The sequence below is a fragment of the Toxorhynchites rutilus genome, chromosome 2 (assembly GCF_029784135.1).
Source record: "Toxorhynchites rutilus septentrionalis strain SRP chromosome 2, ASM2978413v1, whole genome shotgun sequence".
Taxonomy (NCBI): domain Eukaryota; kingdom Metazoa; phylum Arthropoda; class Insecta; order Diptera; family Culicidae; genus Toxorhynchites; species Toxorhynchites rutilus.
In genome coordinates this window covers 315,097,140-315,115,774 of record NC_073745.1, presented here as the reverse complement: position 1 = coordinate 315,115,774, position 18,635 = coordinate 315,097,140, and the positions used below count along the sequence as shown (strand labels likewise).

The following is an 18,635-nucleotide window of genomic DNA, read 5'->3' as shown; positions in this document are numbered from 1 at the left end:
TGTTCTTTAAATTGCTCGGTTAAACGTTGAATTTCGTTCTTAGAGCCAACAAAATTGGTAGCATTATCGCAGAAAATAGTAGAGCCTTGACCTCGTTGGCTGCTGAATCTTCTGAGAGCTGCAATGAAGGCGGGACTTGACAAGCTGCTTACCAGTTCTATGTGAACCGCACGCGTACGTAAACAAATGAACAGCGCAACATATACTTTGAGAGTCTTCTGAGTTCGTATAAAGTTTTCCTTGATCGTGAATGGCCCGCCAAAGTCAACACCACAAGTTTGGAAAGGTCTACCTGGTGTTAATCGTACTTTTAGGATCTCTCCCATTACTTGCTTAAGTGATTGAGGGTTATTTCGAAAGCATGTTAAACATCGGTGAACAACTTTTCTTACTAAGTTTTTTCCATGGATCGGCCAGTAGTTCAATCTTATTGTATATAACAATGATTGAGGTCCGATGTGGAGATGCGATATATGTTTGTCGACAGCAATCAAGAAGGTTAATTTGCAATTGGCTGGTAGGATGATTGGATGCAGTTGATCATAATCCAGACCAGCTGCCTGGATGCGACCACCAACTCGTAATAAACCATCTTGATCTAAAAATGGTCGTAGCGTTAACAACGAGCTTGAATTACTCAGTTTTTTGTTTGTTGTGAGTTGTTGAATCTCCGAGGTGAATTTCTTCTTCTGACTAATCTTGATGATATGTTTCAGAGCATCCTTTAGCTCATTCATTGCCAGTGAGCCGATTTTTCTGTTGTCACGCGAAAAACAATTTTTCTTGAACCTTAAGCAATATGCCACCACTCGCTGCAGTTTTCCTATGCTTGAATAGCGCTCGAGTAAGGTATAATCCCTTATCGGACTTGCAATGTCATCTGGTTCCGATATTCTTTCTGTATTCCGTGTTATGAAGCAGTCTATCTGTTCCACTTCACTATGACTCCATAGTTGGTTGCAGTTTAATAGGAAATCAGGACCGGACCACCACAACGAATTTTTGGCCAACAATTTCACTGAAGAACCCCTAGATATAGGGTCCGCAGGATTCTCTCCAGAGCTAACATGGTACCAGTCTTTTATTGAGGTTCTCGCGTTGATTTCATTTACTCTGTTCGTTATAAACTGTGGCCGTCGCTTCGTTGGGCTTGCGATCCAATCCAATGTGACAGTAGAGTCTGTCCAGTAATATACCCAATCAATTTTAACATGCACTGTTGCTTTGACCTTCTCCATTAAATGCACCAAGAGTGAAGCAGCTCTCAGCTCCATTCTGGGGATTGTAGTATTTTCATCCGTGTTTTTCTCACTTGTCGGCGTAACTCGTGATTTAGCACAAAGTAGTTGAATTTGAGCACCATTTTCTGTAATGGTTCTCACATAAATTGCTGCGCCATATGCTCTTTTAGCCGCATCCGAAAACCCGTGCAGTTCAATAATATTTTTATGGCTCGGTTCCGATGTCGTTATGCGCCTAGGAAATACGATATTATGAATTTCCGATATTTGAACACAGAACCATCTCCATTTGTCTGCTATCGCCTCTGGTAGCGGTTCATCCCAGTCCAATTTTTGTGACCAAATATCTTGCATTATAAGCTTACCATGCACGACAAGTGGGCTGAGCATTCCGAGTGGGTCATAGATCTTTTGAATATCTGACAACACGTTACGTTTTGTGATCTTAGTGTGCATTTGAAGTTCACTTTGAAACCCAAAAACATCCACCTTAGAGTTCCATCGTAGACCTAGAATCTTTACCTCATCTTTTTTCCTATCATCGGGTACTAACGCAGATGAGTTTGAATTCCATTTGTGAAGTTTGAACCCAGCGTCGTTTAGTATCGCTGTAATTTCTTCTTTAAGTTCAATTAGTTCGTCTAGATCGTCGAGACCTGTCACCATGTCGTCCATATAAAAGTCTGTTTCAATCACACTACTAGCTTGCGGAAACCTAGCTTTAGATTCAATTGCTACTTGTTTTAAGCATCGCGCTGCAACGTATGGTGCCGAACATGTACCATATGTTACAGTGTTGAGCCGGTATGTGGATACGGCTTCTTCGCTAGAGAATCGCCACAGAATGTACTGTAACTGACAATCTGTTTCGTGGACCAGAATTTGTCGAAACATTTTTTCGAGATCCGCAATCAACACGTATTTGGGAAACCGGAATCTGAGCAGAATGTTGAAGGTGTCCTGCTGAATCATGGGTCCAGTCATTAGAACGTCATTCAGTGATAGACCACTAGAAGAAGCTGCAGATGCATTGAAAACTACCCTTAATTTTGTGGTAGCGCTCTCAGGTCTGAATACTGGGTGATGAGGACTATAAAACACAGGGCCATTCAGTCCGTCTAAGTCCTTTTCGTTTACCTTGGACATGTGACCTAGTTCTAAATATTCAGAAATAAAAGTGCTATATTGTTGATGTAGCAAAGGATCCACTTCAAACCTTTTTTCTAGCTTCAAGAATTGTCCTAGAGCCAAGGTTTTAGAATCACCCAGTTGATCAGAGTTGGGTTTTCGTGGCAGTCGCACTATAAAACGGCCGTCTTCTGTGCGTGTGGTGGTATCTACGAACAATTGCTCGCACAATGATTTCTCTTCAGTCCACTCAATAGGAACGAAACTGTTCTTGGTTCCACTGATTACCATTGATACTTCGGTGTTTGCCTTTATGTATGCCCTACCACCGCCAATTACCCACCCAAGTGCCGTATTTTGAATACGCGGTAGTTCTTCACCAATGTCTTTGTTGCCACTTCGAATGATGTCAAATACGATCGAAACTCCCAATAGTATGTCAACTGGGCTACTTAAATGGAAATCAGGATCCGCTAAATTTACGTCTGAAAGATTCCAGTTGTCTGTGTTCAAATCCTTCGAGGGAATGCTCCCGATTACATTGTCCGATACTAGCACTGGTATTGTCCTATAGTAATCGGACACGCGTGATTCGATAGAAATCCAACCTCTTTCGTGAACTGGCTGTTTGCATTGTCCAAAGCCATACACGTTAACTTTGGTCGTCTGAGTTGGTACTCCTAAACGGTTCATCAGCGATTTCGTAGCGAAGTTGAACTGTGAGCCTGAGTCTAATAAGACTCGACCCAATATTGGGGCACGGTCAAGACTGTGAACCAATACTATAGCCGTAGGGAGGATGGATGCTTGTGTCGATGGATAAGTCTGCGTTATTTGTTCTGTATAAATATTTATTAAACAAAGTTATTCGTCTATCGCTCAATATAAACGGAATCTACAAGAACTACTCACTTTTCTCTTGATGATGCTTATCTGGTGGGTTGTCATTGTAATAGAAACTTTCTTTCTTCTCTCGGTGGATGGATGTATGATGCTACCCATCACATTTGAAGCAGCCTCCGCTTCGACATTTATCTGCAGTATGGTTTGACTTGAGGCAATTGTAGCACAGTGCGAAACGCTTGATCATCTTCAGCTTTTCGTCGATAGATTTTGCACGATACCGATTACAGCCTCCAAGAAAGTGTTCCCCTCTGCAAGTTGCGCATAATTGCGATGGTTTTGTGACTGTCAGTGCCCGTCCTTCCAATTTAACCCTTTTCGCAGGAATAGTGCTTTCCACATAAGATCTTTTCTTTGAAGGTATAGCTTCTAGCATTTGACAGCGGTCCGTGACGAAATTTTCCAGCATGCTGTACGATGCAGGTACTGTTCCTGAAGAGACAGCTTCCCACTCACGACGGGTGGCTGGGTCCAGTTTATTGGTCATCAGATGAATCAAGATCGTATCCCACGACTCCACCGGTTGTTTCAAAATTTGAAGACAGCGCATGTGTTTTCGTGCTCCATCGAACAGATGTCTCAGTCCATCAGCTAATTCCACGTCAACTGCCTTGAGTTCGAACAGATCTCGAGTATGTTTTTGGATGAGTAGCTTAGGGTTGTTGTAGCGTCGCACCAGCATGTCATATGCAACCTCGTAATTTGCTTTCGTTGTGGGCAGTGAATCAATCAATCCCAGTGCTGATCCACGCAACGAGAGTTTCAAGTATTCGAACTTCTGAATTGTGACTAATGTGGTGCGCAGATGAATTAGAGCGTTAAATTTATCGAACCACTCTAACCAACTTTCACCGGATCCCGAAAAGACCGGTAAGTTTATAGTTGGCAAGCGCACGGTATCATGGCTCGCAGTTGCCGTGTCATTGGTTTTCTTGCTTTTTATGATCCTTTCGAATTCGCTAAGTCCCGATATGTATTTGATTTCCAGTTCGTCTCGGTTATTTGCTTCGTCGGGTACAATTTGTTCCAGTGCTGTTTGCTGTTGATCATAATTCTGGTAACAGTTCTTGAGCATCTCGCGCCTTGTTTCCAACGACAGAGTATCGTGTTGGAACGCCGAGACGTTTTCAATAATTTTGTTTATCCTGGTACAGGCGTGATTTCGCTGTACGATTAACCGATTAAAATCATCCTGCGTGATGAGCAGCACTGCTCCTGAAGAATTTGACTGCTCAGCCTCTTCATCCGCAACCGTAACAATAACCTCCACGTCGTCGACTTCCGCCATGATTTAACCTGTCGAATGAAATGATTACTTTTATTTTTTGTTGCTTGAGCCGCCATTTTATCTTTCCGGAAAAGAGCGTTTCCTTCTGGGACAACCTCTGATATCAAAGTCCGACCCGAATGTCGATTTTTATATTCACGAACACACAAGTTCTACGCTGCTCCCAGTGAGCTCAAATATGATTTTGATATATTTAGCCCCGTTGGCTTGAATTTTCGTTTTCATCAAACCCACATGTTTGAAGCAATGTCGCATTTGCAAGAATATAGATGGATTTAGCCCCGATGGCCCAAACTCCATCTCGAAATTGTTCAGAAAAGACCCATGTGTCTTATTGAACGAACGTCGACCCGATTGTCGTTCCATTTTTCAGCTTGTTTGACGCCATTTTGATGAAAGTTTTTTGCATTCAAATGCTATGTGCAAAGCAATTCAATTTGCCGACCCGTGTGTCGTTTAACTTGAAAATGTTGTTTCACTACCTATAAGGCTACTAATTAACAAGTAATTTATCTTACCGTGAACCGATCCGGTTCGAAGGACCAAAATGAACGATATTTTATAGCTGTTACACAGATACGATCCGTTGCTGATGAAATCCACGGGAAAGAGAGCTTGAAAAGGGTGACACGCAAGGGAAATATAAGTGACGTAGAAAAGACATACGTTCCTCAAGATGAATACAATATTCAGATGAACACTTGTCTATTGAATGAACATCATGCCGAGGGGTGTATACAGATGTACGAGAATAGAGGTATATATTTGGACATATTATTTCGAAATATCACTTAACAGCTTCTGAAAATTATTCTTCCCCATCAGTAGAAAATTTTCGTATCCAATATTGGATGCATAACATGAAAAACCTTGAGCCTCCAACGTAACGCTCTCGTTTTTGAAGTCACCCAAATATTTATTTATCCATTCATTCAGGATGGATTCAACTTCAAACAAATGATCTCTAAATCAACGCTAGTCCTACGTCACCCTTGCGGTTATACCATAGATATAACCCACTTCCTGTTTTTGGAGTGCAAAAAAACATGCGGGCTCCCGGCTTGCATGAATGAACAACTTCAACTTCTGCTTTTTATACTATATAGGCTTTAAACTTGAAAGTTCATTCGCCTCTAATGTCTGCACGATTTCCCAGATTCCTAAGCTTTAGAAGACCGTGTTAAGGAAACATCTTCTGGTCTGCACAAAGGCAAGCGAGTGCAAAAGTACTCGCAGTTTGCATTTATTTGCAAAGCCGATTTCCCCAAACACCTTGGTTTTGAAGGCAAACACATTTCAGTCGGAACAAAAAGAATCCCGATCTGCATGGATTTGCAATGCCAATTTCCTCAGACAGCTTGGTTCTGAAGTCTGGGTTGGGGAAACACATTTCCGCCGGAAAAAAATGCCCCCGACTTGCATGTATTTGCAATGCCAATTTCCTCACGATCCACGGATTTGAAGTCTGTGTTAGGGAACCACATTTCAGTCGGAACAAAAATACCCCCGACATTCATGTATTTGCAATGCCGTTTTTCCCAAGGCTGCTTGGTTTTGATGGCTGTGTCGGGGAAACCGTAAATTGGGCCAATCAAAATGATACAGTTAGGGCGTTTTGATAACGCTCAACATTTTACAGTAATTCAATTGTTTATCTAATGAAAAATAACATTTTATTAATCGCGATAGATGCGTAGAAATATTCCCTATCAATTGATGCAAACATCTTTCCGATCCAGTAAGAAATGTTCGAGTTATAAGCATTCGGAATCTTTCATTTTTTTTCCTGCATGCTCTGTGTTTAGGTTTTCATTTTACCCCCCATATACTCCGGTTAGACGTAGTCCCACGTCAAAAATTGGTGGGTTATATCAATGATATAACTGCAAGGCTGATGTGGGACTACCTTAGCTTAGCAATCATTTGTTTGTATTGGTTAAATTTTTTATTGTAAATTTAATGACAATCCTTTTACGTTTGGTATGATGTGAACGGAAGAATTATCAAACGCTTATTTTGTTTTACATTTCCGTCTGAAGTTTGCATCTCTCAAGTACACGTACTTCTCGAACCGCGAATTTGCTTGATTTGATGAACTTCAGGCACTCAGTTTCGATTTTGACATGTACGTCAAACGCATATTGTTTAATCAATGGGTGTTATCGCAGCAAATAGTTATCAACATTTTGCCTAATCATGAAATGGTATGCGTAGAAATTCAGTGAGCTGAAGATATGAAAGCATATCTTTCCATACAATCTTGAATAACCGAGCCAAATAGTTGTATTCGTAATCGTTTTTGTGATCCGTGTTAGAAAAACACATTTCGGAGTGTAAAAAAATTGCGGGTACAGAAGTACCCCCGGCTTGCATGAATCAACAACTTCAACTTCCACTTTTTATACTATAGAAGCTTTAAACTTTAAAGTTCATTTGCCTCTAGTGTCTGCACGATTTTCCCAGGTTCCTAACTTTAGGAGACCGTGTTGAGGAAACATATTCTAGTCTGCACAAAGGCAAACCAGTACAGAAGCAGTTTGCATTTATTTGCAAAGCCGATTACCTCAGACATATTGTTTTTGAAGTCACATTTCAGTCGGAACAAAAATAGCCCCGACTTACATGTATTTGCAATGCCGATTTCCCCAGACACCTTGGCTTAGGTAAACACATTTCAGTTGGAATAAAAATACCCCCGACCTGTATGCATTTGCAATGCCAATTTCCTCAGACGCCTTGGTTCTGAAGTCTGTGTTGGGGAAACACATTTCAGCCGGAACAAAAATGCCCCCGACTTGCATGAATTTGCAATGCCAATTTCCCCATGCGCCTTGTATTTAAATTCTGTGTTAGGGAAAAACATTTCAGTCGAAACTAAAAATACCCCCGACCTGCATGAATTTGCAATGCCTCCGACTTGCATAAATTTGCAATGCATATTTCTCCACGCTCCATGGATTTAAAGTCTGTGTTAGAGAAACACATTTCAGTCGGAACAAAATACCCTCAACTTTCATGTATTTACAATGCCGATTTCCCCTAGGCTGCTTGGTTTTGATGGCTGTGTTGGGGAAACCGTAAATCGGGCCAATCAAAACGAGGTAGTTAGGGCGTTTAGATAATGCTTAACAATTTACAGTTATTCGATTGTTTATCTAATGAAAAATAACATTTCATTAAATGCGATACAAGCGTAGAAATATTCCCTATCAATTGATGCAAACATCTTTCCGATCCAGTAAGAAATGTTCGAGTTATAAGCATTCGTAATCTTTCATTTTTTCTTGCATGTTCTGTGTTTAGGTTTTCATTTTACCCCCCATATACTCTGGTTAGACGTAGTCCCACGTCAAAACAACCTAATAAAATGCAAAAATGTGTAAACTTTCCTACAGTATTTTTTTGATAAAAGAACGCATAATGTGATGTAGGAAAATATCATTGCACAATGGTCCAGGAGATTTATTTAAGTGGAAATTGTCTAGACAAAAACTGTCTTCGACAAAGTTGTTACATATGATAGAGCGCTCATTTTTATGTTATCAAAAATAGGGTGACCAAAATTGTCGATGAAATAAAAAACTAACTTTCTTATCTTTATAGATAGAGATAATAATAGTTCGACAATGTTGTAGTCCCAGTTATTTGAGACATCTTTGTAGAACAAAGTTTTTTTTCCATCTCTTGAAATAACCTATATAGCGCTTTTTTTCTAAGTTACGCTAGAGTCACCATGAAAAAAACTGTTTTTTTGCATTAACTTTTATATTTCTAATTCTACATACAAACTGTCTTCGGAAGACTTTCAGAACTTACTAATACAAACGTTTTGCGATGCAGAACTTGTCAATATATCAATTTCATTCAAAGTTATTGATATTTCTTCCCAAAAAACACGCTCTTTTCATTTGTTTATACAGGTAAACTTCGATATAACGTACATTTCACTTTCAAAATTGTACGTTGTATCGAATTGTACGTTATATCGAAGCATAATAGCTCACAAATAGCATAAAAGCTCACAAACGTAGTCTATAACACATTATTGTGTTGCTGTTTTAGTCAAGTTAATGAATAACTTCAATCAGAAGACGAAGCCAGCCTTTCTCATCATGTTTCGCTTCGTACTGTTGATTAAAGCTTGATTCATTTAGAATCTGGAATCACAAAACCAGTTGTATCTCGAGATTGATTGAAGGTACAAAACTTGTTTTAGCATCACAATACAGATAATTCATAGTTCTATCAGAAAAAAAATATTGAAAAAAATTTTCCTCTACACTTTGAAAAAGTGTACGTTATATCGAGGTAAAATGTACGTTATATCGAGTGACGTTATATCGAGGGTACATTATAACGAGGGTACGTTATATCGAAGTTTCCCTGTATTCTTTTTGGGGCAAACATAAAAAATGTTTGTTAACGGAATTTGAAAGAGCAAATTTCGCTCTATATAATGTGTGATTTTCAAAACTATGTTGTTTTTTTGTGTTTGAGTAAATTTTAATTGAAATTATGAGTTCTTGGGTAAACAACATCAATAGCTTTGAATAGGATTAAGATATTGACAAGTTCTGCATCGCAAAATGTTGATATTGATAAGCACTAAAAGTCATACGAACGACGACAGTTTTGATGTAGAATTTGAAATATAAAAGTTAAAGCGTTTTTTCAACTTAGATAGAAAGCGCGAAAAACAACTTTGGGGGAGATATTTGTTCTTTAGACAAAAACTGTCTTCAACAAAGTTGTTACATATGATAGAGCACTCATTTTTATGTTATCAAAAACAGTGTGATCAAAATTGTCGATGAAATAATAAAATCTAACTTTTTTATCTTTATAGATAGAGATATAGATATAGATAATCATAGCAACAATGTTGTAGCCCCAGTTATTTTGAATAACTTTGTAGAACAAAGCTTTTTTCTATCTTATAATATAATATAATCGATTTAGCGCTTTTTTTCTAAGTTGCATTGGGGTGACCATGAAAAATGCTTTTTTTTTGTTTTAAATTTTATATTTCAAGTTCTACATCAAAACTGTCTTCGTATGACTTTTAGAGCTTAACAATTCAAACATTTCGTGATGCAGAACTTGTCAATATCTTAATCCTACTTTAAGTTATTGATGTTTTTTAATCCAAAAACTCATGATTTCAATTTAAATTTATTCAAACACAAAAAATAACATAGTGTTGAAAATCACACACCATGTAGAGTGAAACATGCTCTTACAAATGCCGTCAATAAACTTTGTTTATGTTTGTCCCAGAAATAATGACAAACAATTGAAGTGAGCGTATTTTTTGGGAAGAAATACCAATTACTTTGAATTAAGTTGAGATATTGACAAGTTCTGCATCGTAAAATGTTTGTATTAGTAAGCTCTAAAAGTCTTCTGAAGACAATTTGTATGTAGAATTTTAAATATAAAAGTTAGAGCAAAAAACCGTTTTTTTCATAGTGACCCTAACGTAACTTAGAAAAAAGTCGCTATATCGGTTATTTCAAGAGATAGGAGAAAACTTTGTTCCACAAAGATGTCTCAAATAACTGGGACTACAACATTGTCGAACTATATTTACCTCTATCTATAAAGATAAGAAAGTTAGATTTTTTAGTTCATTGGCAATTTTGGTCACCCTTTTTTTGATAACATAAAAATGAGCGCTCTATCATATGTAATAACTTTTTTGAAGACAGTTTTTGTCTAGAGAATAACTGTCGTGCTCTAAATGCTAATTTCTACTTAAATGCATCTCCTGGACCATTGTGCATTGGATTGAATCACTTACAGAAACAAAAATGAAGGTTTTGGCTAATGCCAATACCCAAAGTTACATTAACTGTAAAACTTTTTTTTTACGGAAGCCATTGGTGTAATTTTGATTTTGATTATTGACGGAAACGCCGATGTAGAAAAAAATTGTGCACTTACAATTTATATCTGGTGGCTTCTCACAGATACTTCGCTAAGAAGTTTAGAATGGCACCTTCCAGAACGCCGACATTAAGAATGAAAGTGACTGTTATCTGATGAATTTCGAGATGGCATAGAATATTCGCCATATTGGAGAAATTATTGGAAATGAATTGAAGTTGAAAAATGTTTTGATGGATATTTTTGTGAAAAATGAGAAAATTTGTTGTACAAAATTCGTGGAGTGAAGAATAAAGGTATTCGTGGAGAGAGAGGAAATTGAATGAAATAGATCAAGAAAATTATCACTAATTAACAGCCTTTATTTTTTTATAGTTCCGACTGAATTCGAAGAATAATAAAATCAAAACCATAAAATATAAATTTTGAATACACTGTTAAAAAATCTTATTCCAAAACTGAATTTACGTTCCCTTGGATATTTTTATTAGAATCCCCTACCATTTTAACAAGGTTGGATCTATAGTGGTGTCGTGTCGGACTCATCAAAATGGAGATATAAAATTTTAAAAATTTATGAAATTTCATTACTTTGCGAAATCGTAACCATTTATGAAAAATAACATAAAACATGGAATCTACATGTAGTTCTATATGAAAGACTATATATGTCGTTTTACCCTAGGAATGACAGTTATAACCAATCTATCTATATATATAAAAATGGAGTGATGTCTGTCTGTCTGTCTGATTCTTATAGACTCGGAAACTACTGAACCGATCGACATGAAAATTGGTATGTAGGGGTTTTTGGGGCCGGGGAAGGTTTTCGTGATATTTTGAGACCCCTCCCCCCTCTCTAAGGGGGGGGGGGGGCTGTCATACAAATGAAACACAAATTTCTGCATTACTCGGAAATTAACCAAGCAAACGAAACCAAAGTTGGCATGTGAAAGTTTTAGGGTGCAATAAATGTTTCTATGATGGTTAGACAGTCCTTCCCCCACTCAAAGGGGGGGCTGCCATACAAATGAAACACAAATTTCTGCATTACTCGAGAATTAATCAAGCAAATGGAACCAAATTTGGCATGTGGAGGTTTTAGGATGCAATAAATGTTTCTATGGTGATAAGATACTCCTTCCCCCTCTCTTAGAGGGGGCTGCCATACAAATGGAACACAAATTTTTGCATTACTCGGAAATTAATCAATCAAACGAAACCAAAGTTGGCATGTGAAAGTTTTAGGGTGCAATAAATGTTTCTATGATGGTTAGACAGTCCTTCCCCCACTCAAAGGGGGGGCTGCCATACAAATGAAACACAAATTTCTGCATTACTCGAGAATTAACCAAGCAAATTAAACCAAATTTGGCATGTGGAGGTTTTAGGATGCAATAAATGTTTCTGTGGTGTTAAGATACTCCTTCCCCCTCTCTTAGAGGGGGCTGCCGTACAAATGAAACACAAATTTTTGCATTACCCGAGAATTAATCAAGCAAATTAAACCAAATTAGGCATATGGAAACTTTAGGGTGCAATGAATGTTTCTATGGTGGTTAGATACCCCTCCCTCCTCTCTTAGGGGTGGCTGCCATACAAATAAAACACAAATTTCTGCATTACTCGAGAATTAATCAAGTAAATGGGCGGGACGAAGTTTGCCGGGTTAGCTAGTTTGTTATAAAATCTTTTGAGATATGAAAGTTTGTGATAATTTTGAATAATATTTTCTAGCAGTGTATTCAAAGTGTTTCGTTGATTGTCAAACAACAACATTCATATTTTAAAAAGACATCTTTGTCGATCTTAACAGCTATCATATCGAGTTACGATTTTTTTAAAGAAATACTGATGATTTTGAATACGCCCGTTTAAAAAAATAGCCGTGATTCAAATGGGTTCATATGATAATGAAAATAGTTATTTTGGGTAGCTGGCATCATATGTATCAAGTTTCATAACAAAACGGAGAGGGTCGGGATAGCGACCGGCTGATTTAGCGTGGAATTGCTCTATTTATCAAGTTCCACGAATAGTACAACCAACAGAACAATCTCGTACAATCGATGTGTGTTCATGGCGAATGTCTTAATATAGAATTATTGGTTACATATCTAACCGTTAATCAAGCCAAGATTCCTTTATCATTCTGAAGTCCAGATAAAAAAAAACTTGCAGAACAAGGTTTAAATTCTACCTACATGTTCGCCCACAAAAAGGGTACAGCTATTTAAACTATAGCTTAAAGTAATACGAAAGTTACCAACCTTTAAATGTTTCCCGTTAATATGTATTGCGTTATGAAATATATCCGGCTCGCACAGCTATTTATTTAGATGGCTCATATCAAAAGCCTGTCGGGAACAATTTTCATTTAGTTTTTTCTTACTCTCGTCATTTCCCCATTTCTAGGTCAACCAGGACCCAGAAATGCACCCTCTCTTCGCTTCCACAGCAGCTCATTCATTCACCTTTCATCGTTTGCTATCCCCTTCAAGAATTACTATCATCATCCACAAAGAAGATCTGTTTTGCACCTACCCATAATGAAAACTGTCGTTTCCTAGGAAATAGGTTACGCGGCTTTTCATTTTCTTTTTTGCTTTTTCATCGGCAACAGCATCATGTATAAACACGATGCTTATTACTTTGTTTTTGAGTGCTCCTGCACATAACACCGTTTCGACACAAGCTCAAACGGGCGCTCCTATTCTCTGTTCTGTTCATGATTTTTAATAGGAAAACTGGAGAGAAAATCTTCGCTTACGATATTTTAAGTAGCTCCATCAAGCGAAACAATTGAATTTCCTTATATAATGTCGATAACAGTCAAACGATCGTTGTTCTCACCCGATTCAAACTGATTGATATTAGCAACCAATCAAATTAACGACCAAACTTCTCTAATTACGAGACCAACTGCGGGAAACTCAGAGGTTACATTATCATCTCTCCGTGGGATTTTATTGCCTCTAACCCAATGAACCAGCCAATCAAACAAACGTGGCAACCATAGATACGACCACGCAGGATACAGCGCGGCAGAACTCTCCTGGAACGACGCTTCGACGATTTTCCTGGAAGTGCTGTCTTCATGCTCTCGGAAACATTTCCACGGAGCAGGTGACAAAAGTGGTTCTAGCAGAATGTTTTAATTTGTTTAATTAATAACTTGCTTAACGCGAGTTTGCTCACGGAAGCGAAAGACTTCCGAGGGAACGAAATGAACCAAATTGTTGCTACCACTTGGGGGAACGTTTGGGATTCTGTTAGCGGAAAACGCTAATGAAACTGGGAGAGCTTCAGAATACCAAATTGAATCCTAGCAGCAAGATAGCGAGAAGAAATAAAAACTCGACTTCTTTTTGCTTTTAAAAGCTATTGTAGACACAATGTATTTCTTAATAATTTAATAGTAAATCCAATTAACCTTATTAGTGGTATTAGTTAGTGTCATTTCAAGGACGGTTTGAAGGATCTATAGGGATATATTTGATTGAATGAAAAACTATCTTTTCGTCTTTGGTAATGAATAATCCAATAAGTAAAAGTCCGACAAACCGACAGTTTAGAAAACATCAATAAATTCCGTATACCGTGCATTTGCTGCTTTGACGGAAAAAAAAAATTGGAATTTTCAATATCAACATCTATATTAGTTTTTTCTTTATACATTACATTTTACACTGGGGTTCATGCATTCTTGTTCTTCATCTTCTTGTCCACTCACCTCGTTTCTAAATGCAAACAGCGCTGTTTTTTTTATAATTGGAGCCCAACTATAAGATCCTTAAACAAGAGTATCTTCGAGATGGGGATGAAAAACAGAATGAAATCGATTTTTCAATTCTTCTCGATATTTTTGTCCACTACACCCACACACCAATATACTCGTACAATATTCCAAAACGTGGGGGTTGAAGTTTTAAAATTTTCATGCGTTGATTTTTCACGAAGTTACAAATACCACTTAAAAAGTTCCACCACGCACTCTGCTCCTCTATTTTTTATGTCGAGTATATTACGATACAAGATGACGGAGTGGATTGAGATATGATGAAAACTGTCCAATGTGGCCGTGGAGCAGATAGCTCCTGTGATCTGTATGGATAAAATAATGAATAGTATATATGGTCGGTGCTAAGTCAGGCCGTCCATGTGACATTTTTACGATTTCGAGAAAAACGAGCTTGAAGTTTGGTGCGATAAAGGGTTCTCATTGAACGTTCAAAACAATTTCGATAATTTATTCCTGTTGTACGCGTGATTTTCCGAATCCGATAAATGTGGAATGCAGCTTACAAAATGTTCAATCTAATGCAATCAATAACTCGATTTTTTTAATTTTACGACTTGGTCCGCTCTGACTTAACACCGACCATATGAAGGGTGAATGAATACACTCTCCATTACGATTTCAAACCAACTGAACCAACGGAACACGAAGGTAAATTCGTCAACGCGAATTTCAATTGGAACAACAACACCTACTACGATCCCAGGACAGAAAATATGCGAAATAAGTTTTTCCAAATTTTTCTTGACTGTTCCATTTTTTCTAGCTTCATGAACCGTACTTGGGCGGAGACTAATACAAGAAAATAGACAGCTCAAATCAGGAGATCCGTTCTCACCAAGAAAACCGATCCGTTGTGAAATGAAAATTGCTGCTGATGTAACTCGTATGAAGGTTATTCGGCCTCTCTTTCGGGTTCCTTTGGGTGGCGGTGTAAACTGCTTCAACCGTTCGAAATATATTGCATGCTCCTCGCTAATAGACCCATTCTTTTATGCATTTCTGGATTACTGAAGAATTACTAAGGCAGGGTTTGCGATGCAGTTTTCGTTTTTTTTGGATATCGAACATCAGACGTAAATCATACTTTATTGTACGGTCCCGTATTCGCATTGAATGAGCAACTGAGAGAACACAGATTGTATTGCCATGTTGACGAGTTCATCCGGTCATCTCCGAGACGCACAACCCAAAGCATTTTGCAAGTCCCTTCTACATCCGTCACAGTCGCGCCGTATGTTGATGAAAATAGTCGAAGTCGTCTCGGACCTGTGCACGGAATAGGAGAAGGGGACTTCCAGTCTGCAATCAAGGCAAGTACTCAAGCAGCAACAATATTTCTGTCCTTCATGTGTCTGTGGTTTGCAGCGAGGTGGTACAACAGGCTCCCGTCGTGAATGATCAGGTCATAGCTGAACATCAATTGAAGACCTATTACCAGAACGTTAGAGGTCTACGCACTAAGATAGACGACTTCTTCCTTGCTGCACGGGACTCTTACGATGCCATACTGCTCACCGAGACATGGCTCGACGACCGAATTCAATCTACGCAACTGTTTGGTAGCTTGTACACCGTTTTTCGAACCGATCAAAGCCCTAAAAATAGTACTAAATCCCGGGGTGGTGGTGTTCTCATCGCCGTATCTTGTCGTTTGCCTAGATCCTACACCTGTATGCGATACACAACCAATCCAATCTGGTTTGGTCAAGCTTACTACACCACCTTCCGATCATCGATACTCTGCAATCACGATTCTCACCATCTTGCTTAATTTTGCTGGACGGACTCAGCCTAAATGGCCGTACTCAAATCAATCTCATTGCTAATAAAAACTCCCGTATTCTTGTCTTTGCGTTGGTTAATGATAATATCATAAATAGATGTACCGTTTGCAATGCAGCTGAGCCACTGATCGAGCTCGATCGTTATCATCCCGCTCTGGAACTAACTATTGAAATACAACTCCCCACAGTATTCGTGGATTTCATTGATCTACAAAGCCTTGACTTCAATCGTGCTGACTACAACCTATAGCGTCAGAGACTTCTTGAGATTGACTGGCAAATCCTCGAAATCGCAACCAGTATAAATGACGCAGTTGATTACGAAAAAGTAAATCAAGCTATTGCTAATTGTGTTCCTCTTCGTCAACATCACCCAAAGAAGCCGTGGTCTAATCGTCGTGATTGGAAAATGTGACTATAAACAAATACAAGATTTTTCAGTGATCTAGCTAGCAAGCAGACGACAGCGAGGCCTTTCCAAATAGCCTTTCTCAAGGCCATGAGTTTGGAGTTTGGCGTCGTCATTGACTATTCAAAGCTCGAATTACCGGAACATGCACAATTGCTACTCCCAAACGTCATTCAGTCTGCAGTGTACAGTCTACCGAAGCTCAAATTTTCACAATTGCTATTTTTCACGGCTAGAGGCGGGTGAGCTGGGAACGTTTAAAGCCTCAATTCAAAACATCATCAACATTACATCAATAAACCTGAACTCACCCATAGCATAGAAGCTTTCTTTAGCAAAAAATTCTAAAAATCCATTCGCTTCTTATTGCTTTAGATATTGTTTTAGTATGAATTGATATTTTTGAAACAACTCGAAAGTTTTGGTGGCCTTGGAAACGACCGAAAGGTTTTCGTGGTTTTGTAGAATCAGTTGAAGATGTTTGATTCAATAATACACAAGCAACATCCACCAAACGACATCAGAACCGACGTGGTACGTCCTATTTATTTTTTTTTCCGATCTTCCCGTCTGTGCAGGCTCTGCACTATGATTACTCCGTACATATTCTGAGACTTTATTCTGAGGTGAAAAATCTTGCACGTCCATTCAACTTGGTAGCAAAGTAATAACTGTAGCTGACCATTCTTGATTTAGATGTATTTTCAAGCAGGTACTAATATTTATAGATTTTTGTGATTTCAAAAATTTTCTTTCACAGCAGATCTATTGAAACAAGTATTGCGGTCAATGAGTAGCATCACTTTTGAAATGATTGTCATACCACTTAATTCATCCGTCAAAGAGTTATTAACATTAAAATCCTTGCACTCCAAACGTAACGCTGTCGTTTTCGAAATTTCAAACTTACACCCCAGTAAAGAAACATGCAGAAAAGAAGTGGTGTAAAATACAGGAGCACTCTCCACCAAACGGCATGAAAATAGACTCGGTATCTCCACCGAACAATATTCACCACTGTTTGCGGTATCCATTTTCCATTCTACCTTTTTATCGAGCAAAACCGTTTTTTGTGACATCAGCATTGGAAAAGATTGCTCTCTACTGGAGTGAAACTATTATCTTAATAACGAATAACGAATGACTTGTCTATGTTCAATAAACTAAAAACTGGCGAAGCTTAAATTGTGATAATTTTTTATTTTCTATATGCTCCGTAAAACGAATCCTGCATCAGCTATATCTAATTCATAAAGACGTGCCATTTTCTCATTTGGCACTATTACTGAAATTCGTTGTTCTCATAAAAATCAGGTGATGATTTTTTAGGGTTTCGTCATTGTTACACATACAAATCAACGGTACTCAGCATAAACCAAGGATATCACCTACGCAAGTCAGTCGTCTCTTGTGCATAAAGAAATCGTCAGACTCAGCTGTAATTGGATTTTTGACGTAGGACTACGTATTTCATTTCTATACTGGGGTGTAAGTTCAATGTTTCGAAAACGAAAGTGTTACGCCGGACATCGAGATTTTGAGCGTTAATAGCTCTTCAACAACGGAACGAAATGGTATGATAAACACTTAATTCGAAAGATAAAATGTCTACGCGTTATATGCTTGTTACTTTTTTATCCAAAAACATGTTTCAATAGCCCTAAAAAGCCCAAAACAGGCTATTGAAACAACACCAATCGGTATATAAGCGAGTGCCGCTCGGAAATCCACTCAGTTATGATTGCGCAACGATTGAGGTACGATCGCTGGAATGGATGAATGTTTCCCTAACACAGACTTCAAAACCATGGAGCCTGGGGAAATCGACATTGCAAAATAGATGCAAGCTGCGGGAACTTTTGTACTCGTTTCCGTTCTTGCAAGTTGGAATGTTTTCGTAACACAGACTTCAAAACCGTGGAGCCTGGGGAAATCGACATTGCAAAATAGATGCAAGCTGCGGGTGCTTTTGTCCTCGCTTTCGGTTCTAGAAATCGGAATGTTTCCCTAACACAGACTTCAAAACCATGGAGCCTGTAGAAATCGGTATAGCAAATAAGATGCAAGCAGCGGGAAATTTTGTACTCGTTGGCGTTCTTGCAAGTTGGAATGTTTCCCTAACACAGATTTAAAAAACATGGAGCCTGGGGAAATTGGCATTGTAAAATAGATGCAATAGATAATTTTGTACTCG

The 18,635-nt window shown here is 38.4% G+C and overlaps 1 protein-coding gene across 1 annotated transcript; it reads right to left on the bottom strand.

The window, feature by feature from the left end:
• Positions 1-499: 499 nt before the first annotated feature.
• Positions 500-3,317, bottom strand: LOC129767058 (uncharacterized). The gene is made up of 3 exons (XM_055767672.1): positions 3,282-3,317; positions 1,113-3,194; positions 500-598 (listed from the first exon to the last, which is right to left on the bottom strand). Exons 1-3 carry the CDS (start codon positions 3,315-3,317, stop codon positions 500-502), a joined length of 2,217 nt encoding a protein of 738 aa, XP_055623647.1.
• Positions 3,318-18,635: the final 15,318 nt, after the last annotated feature.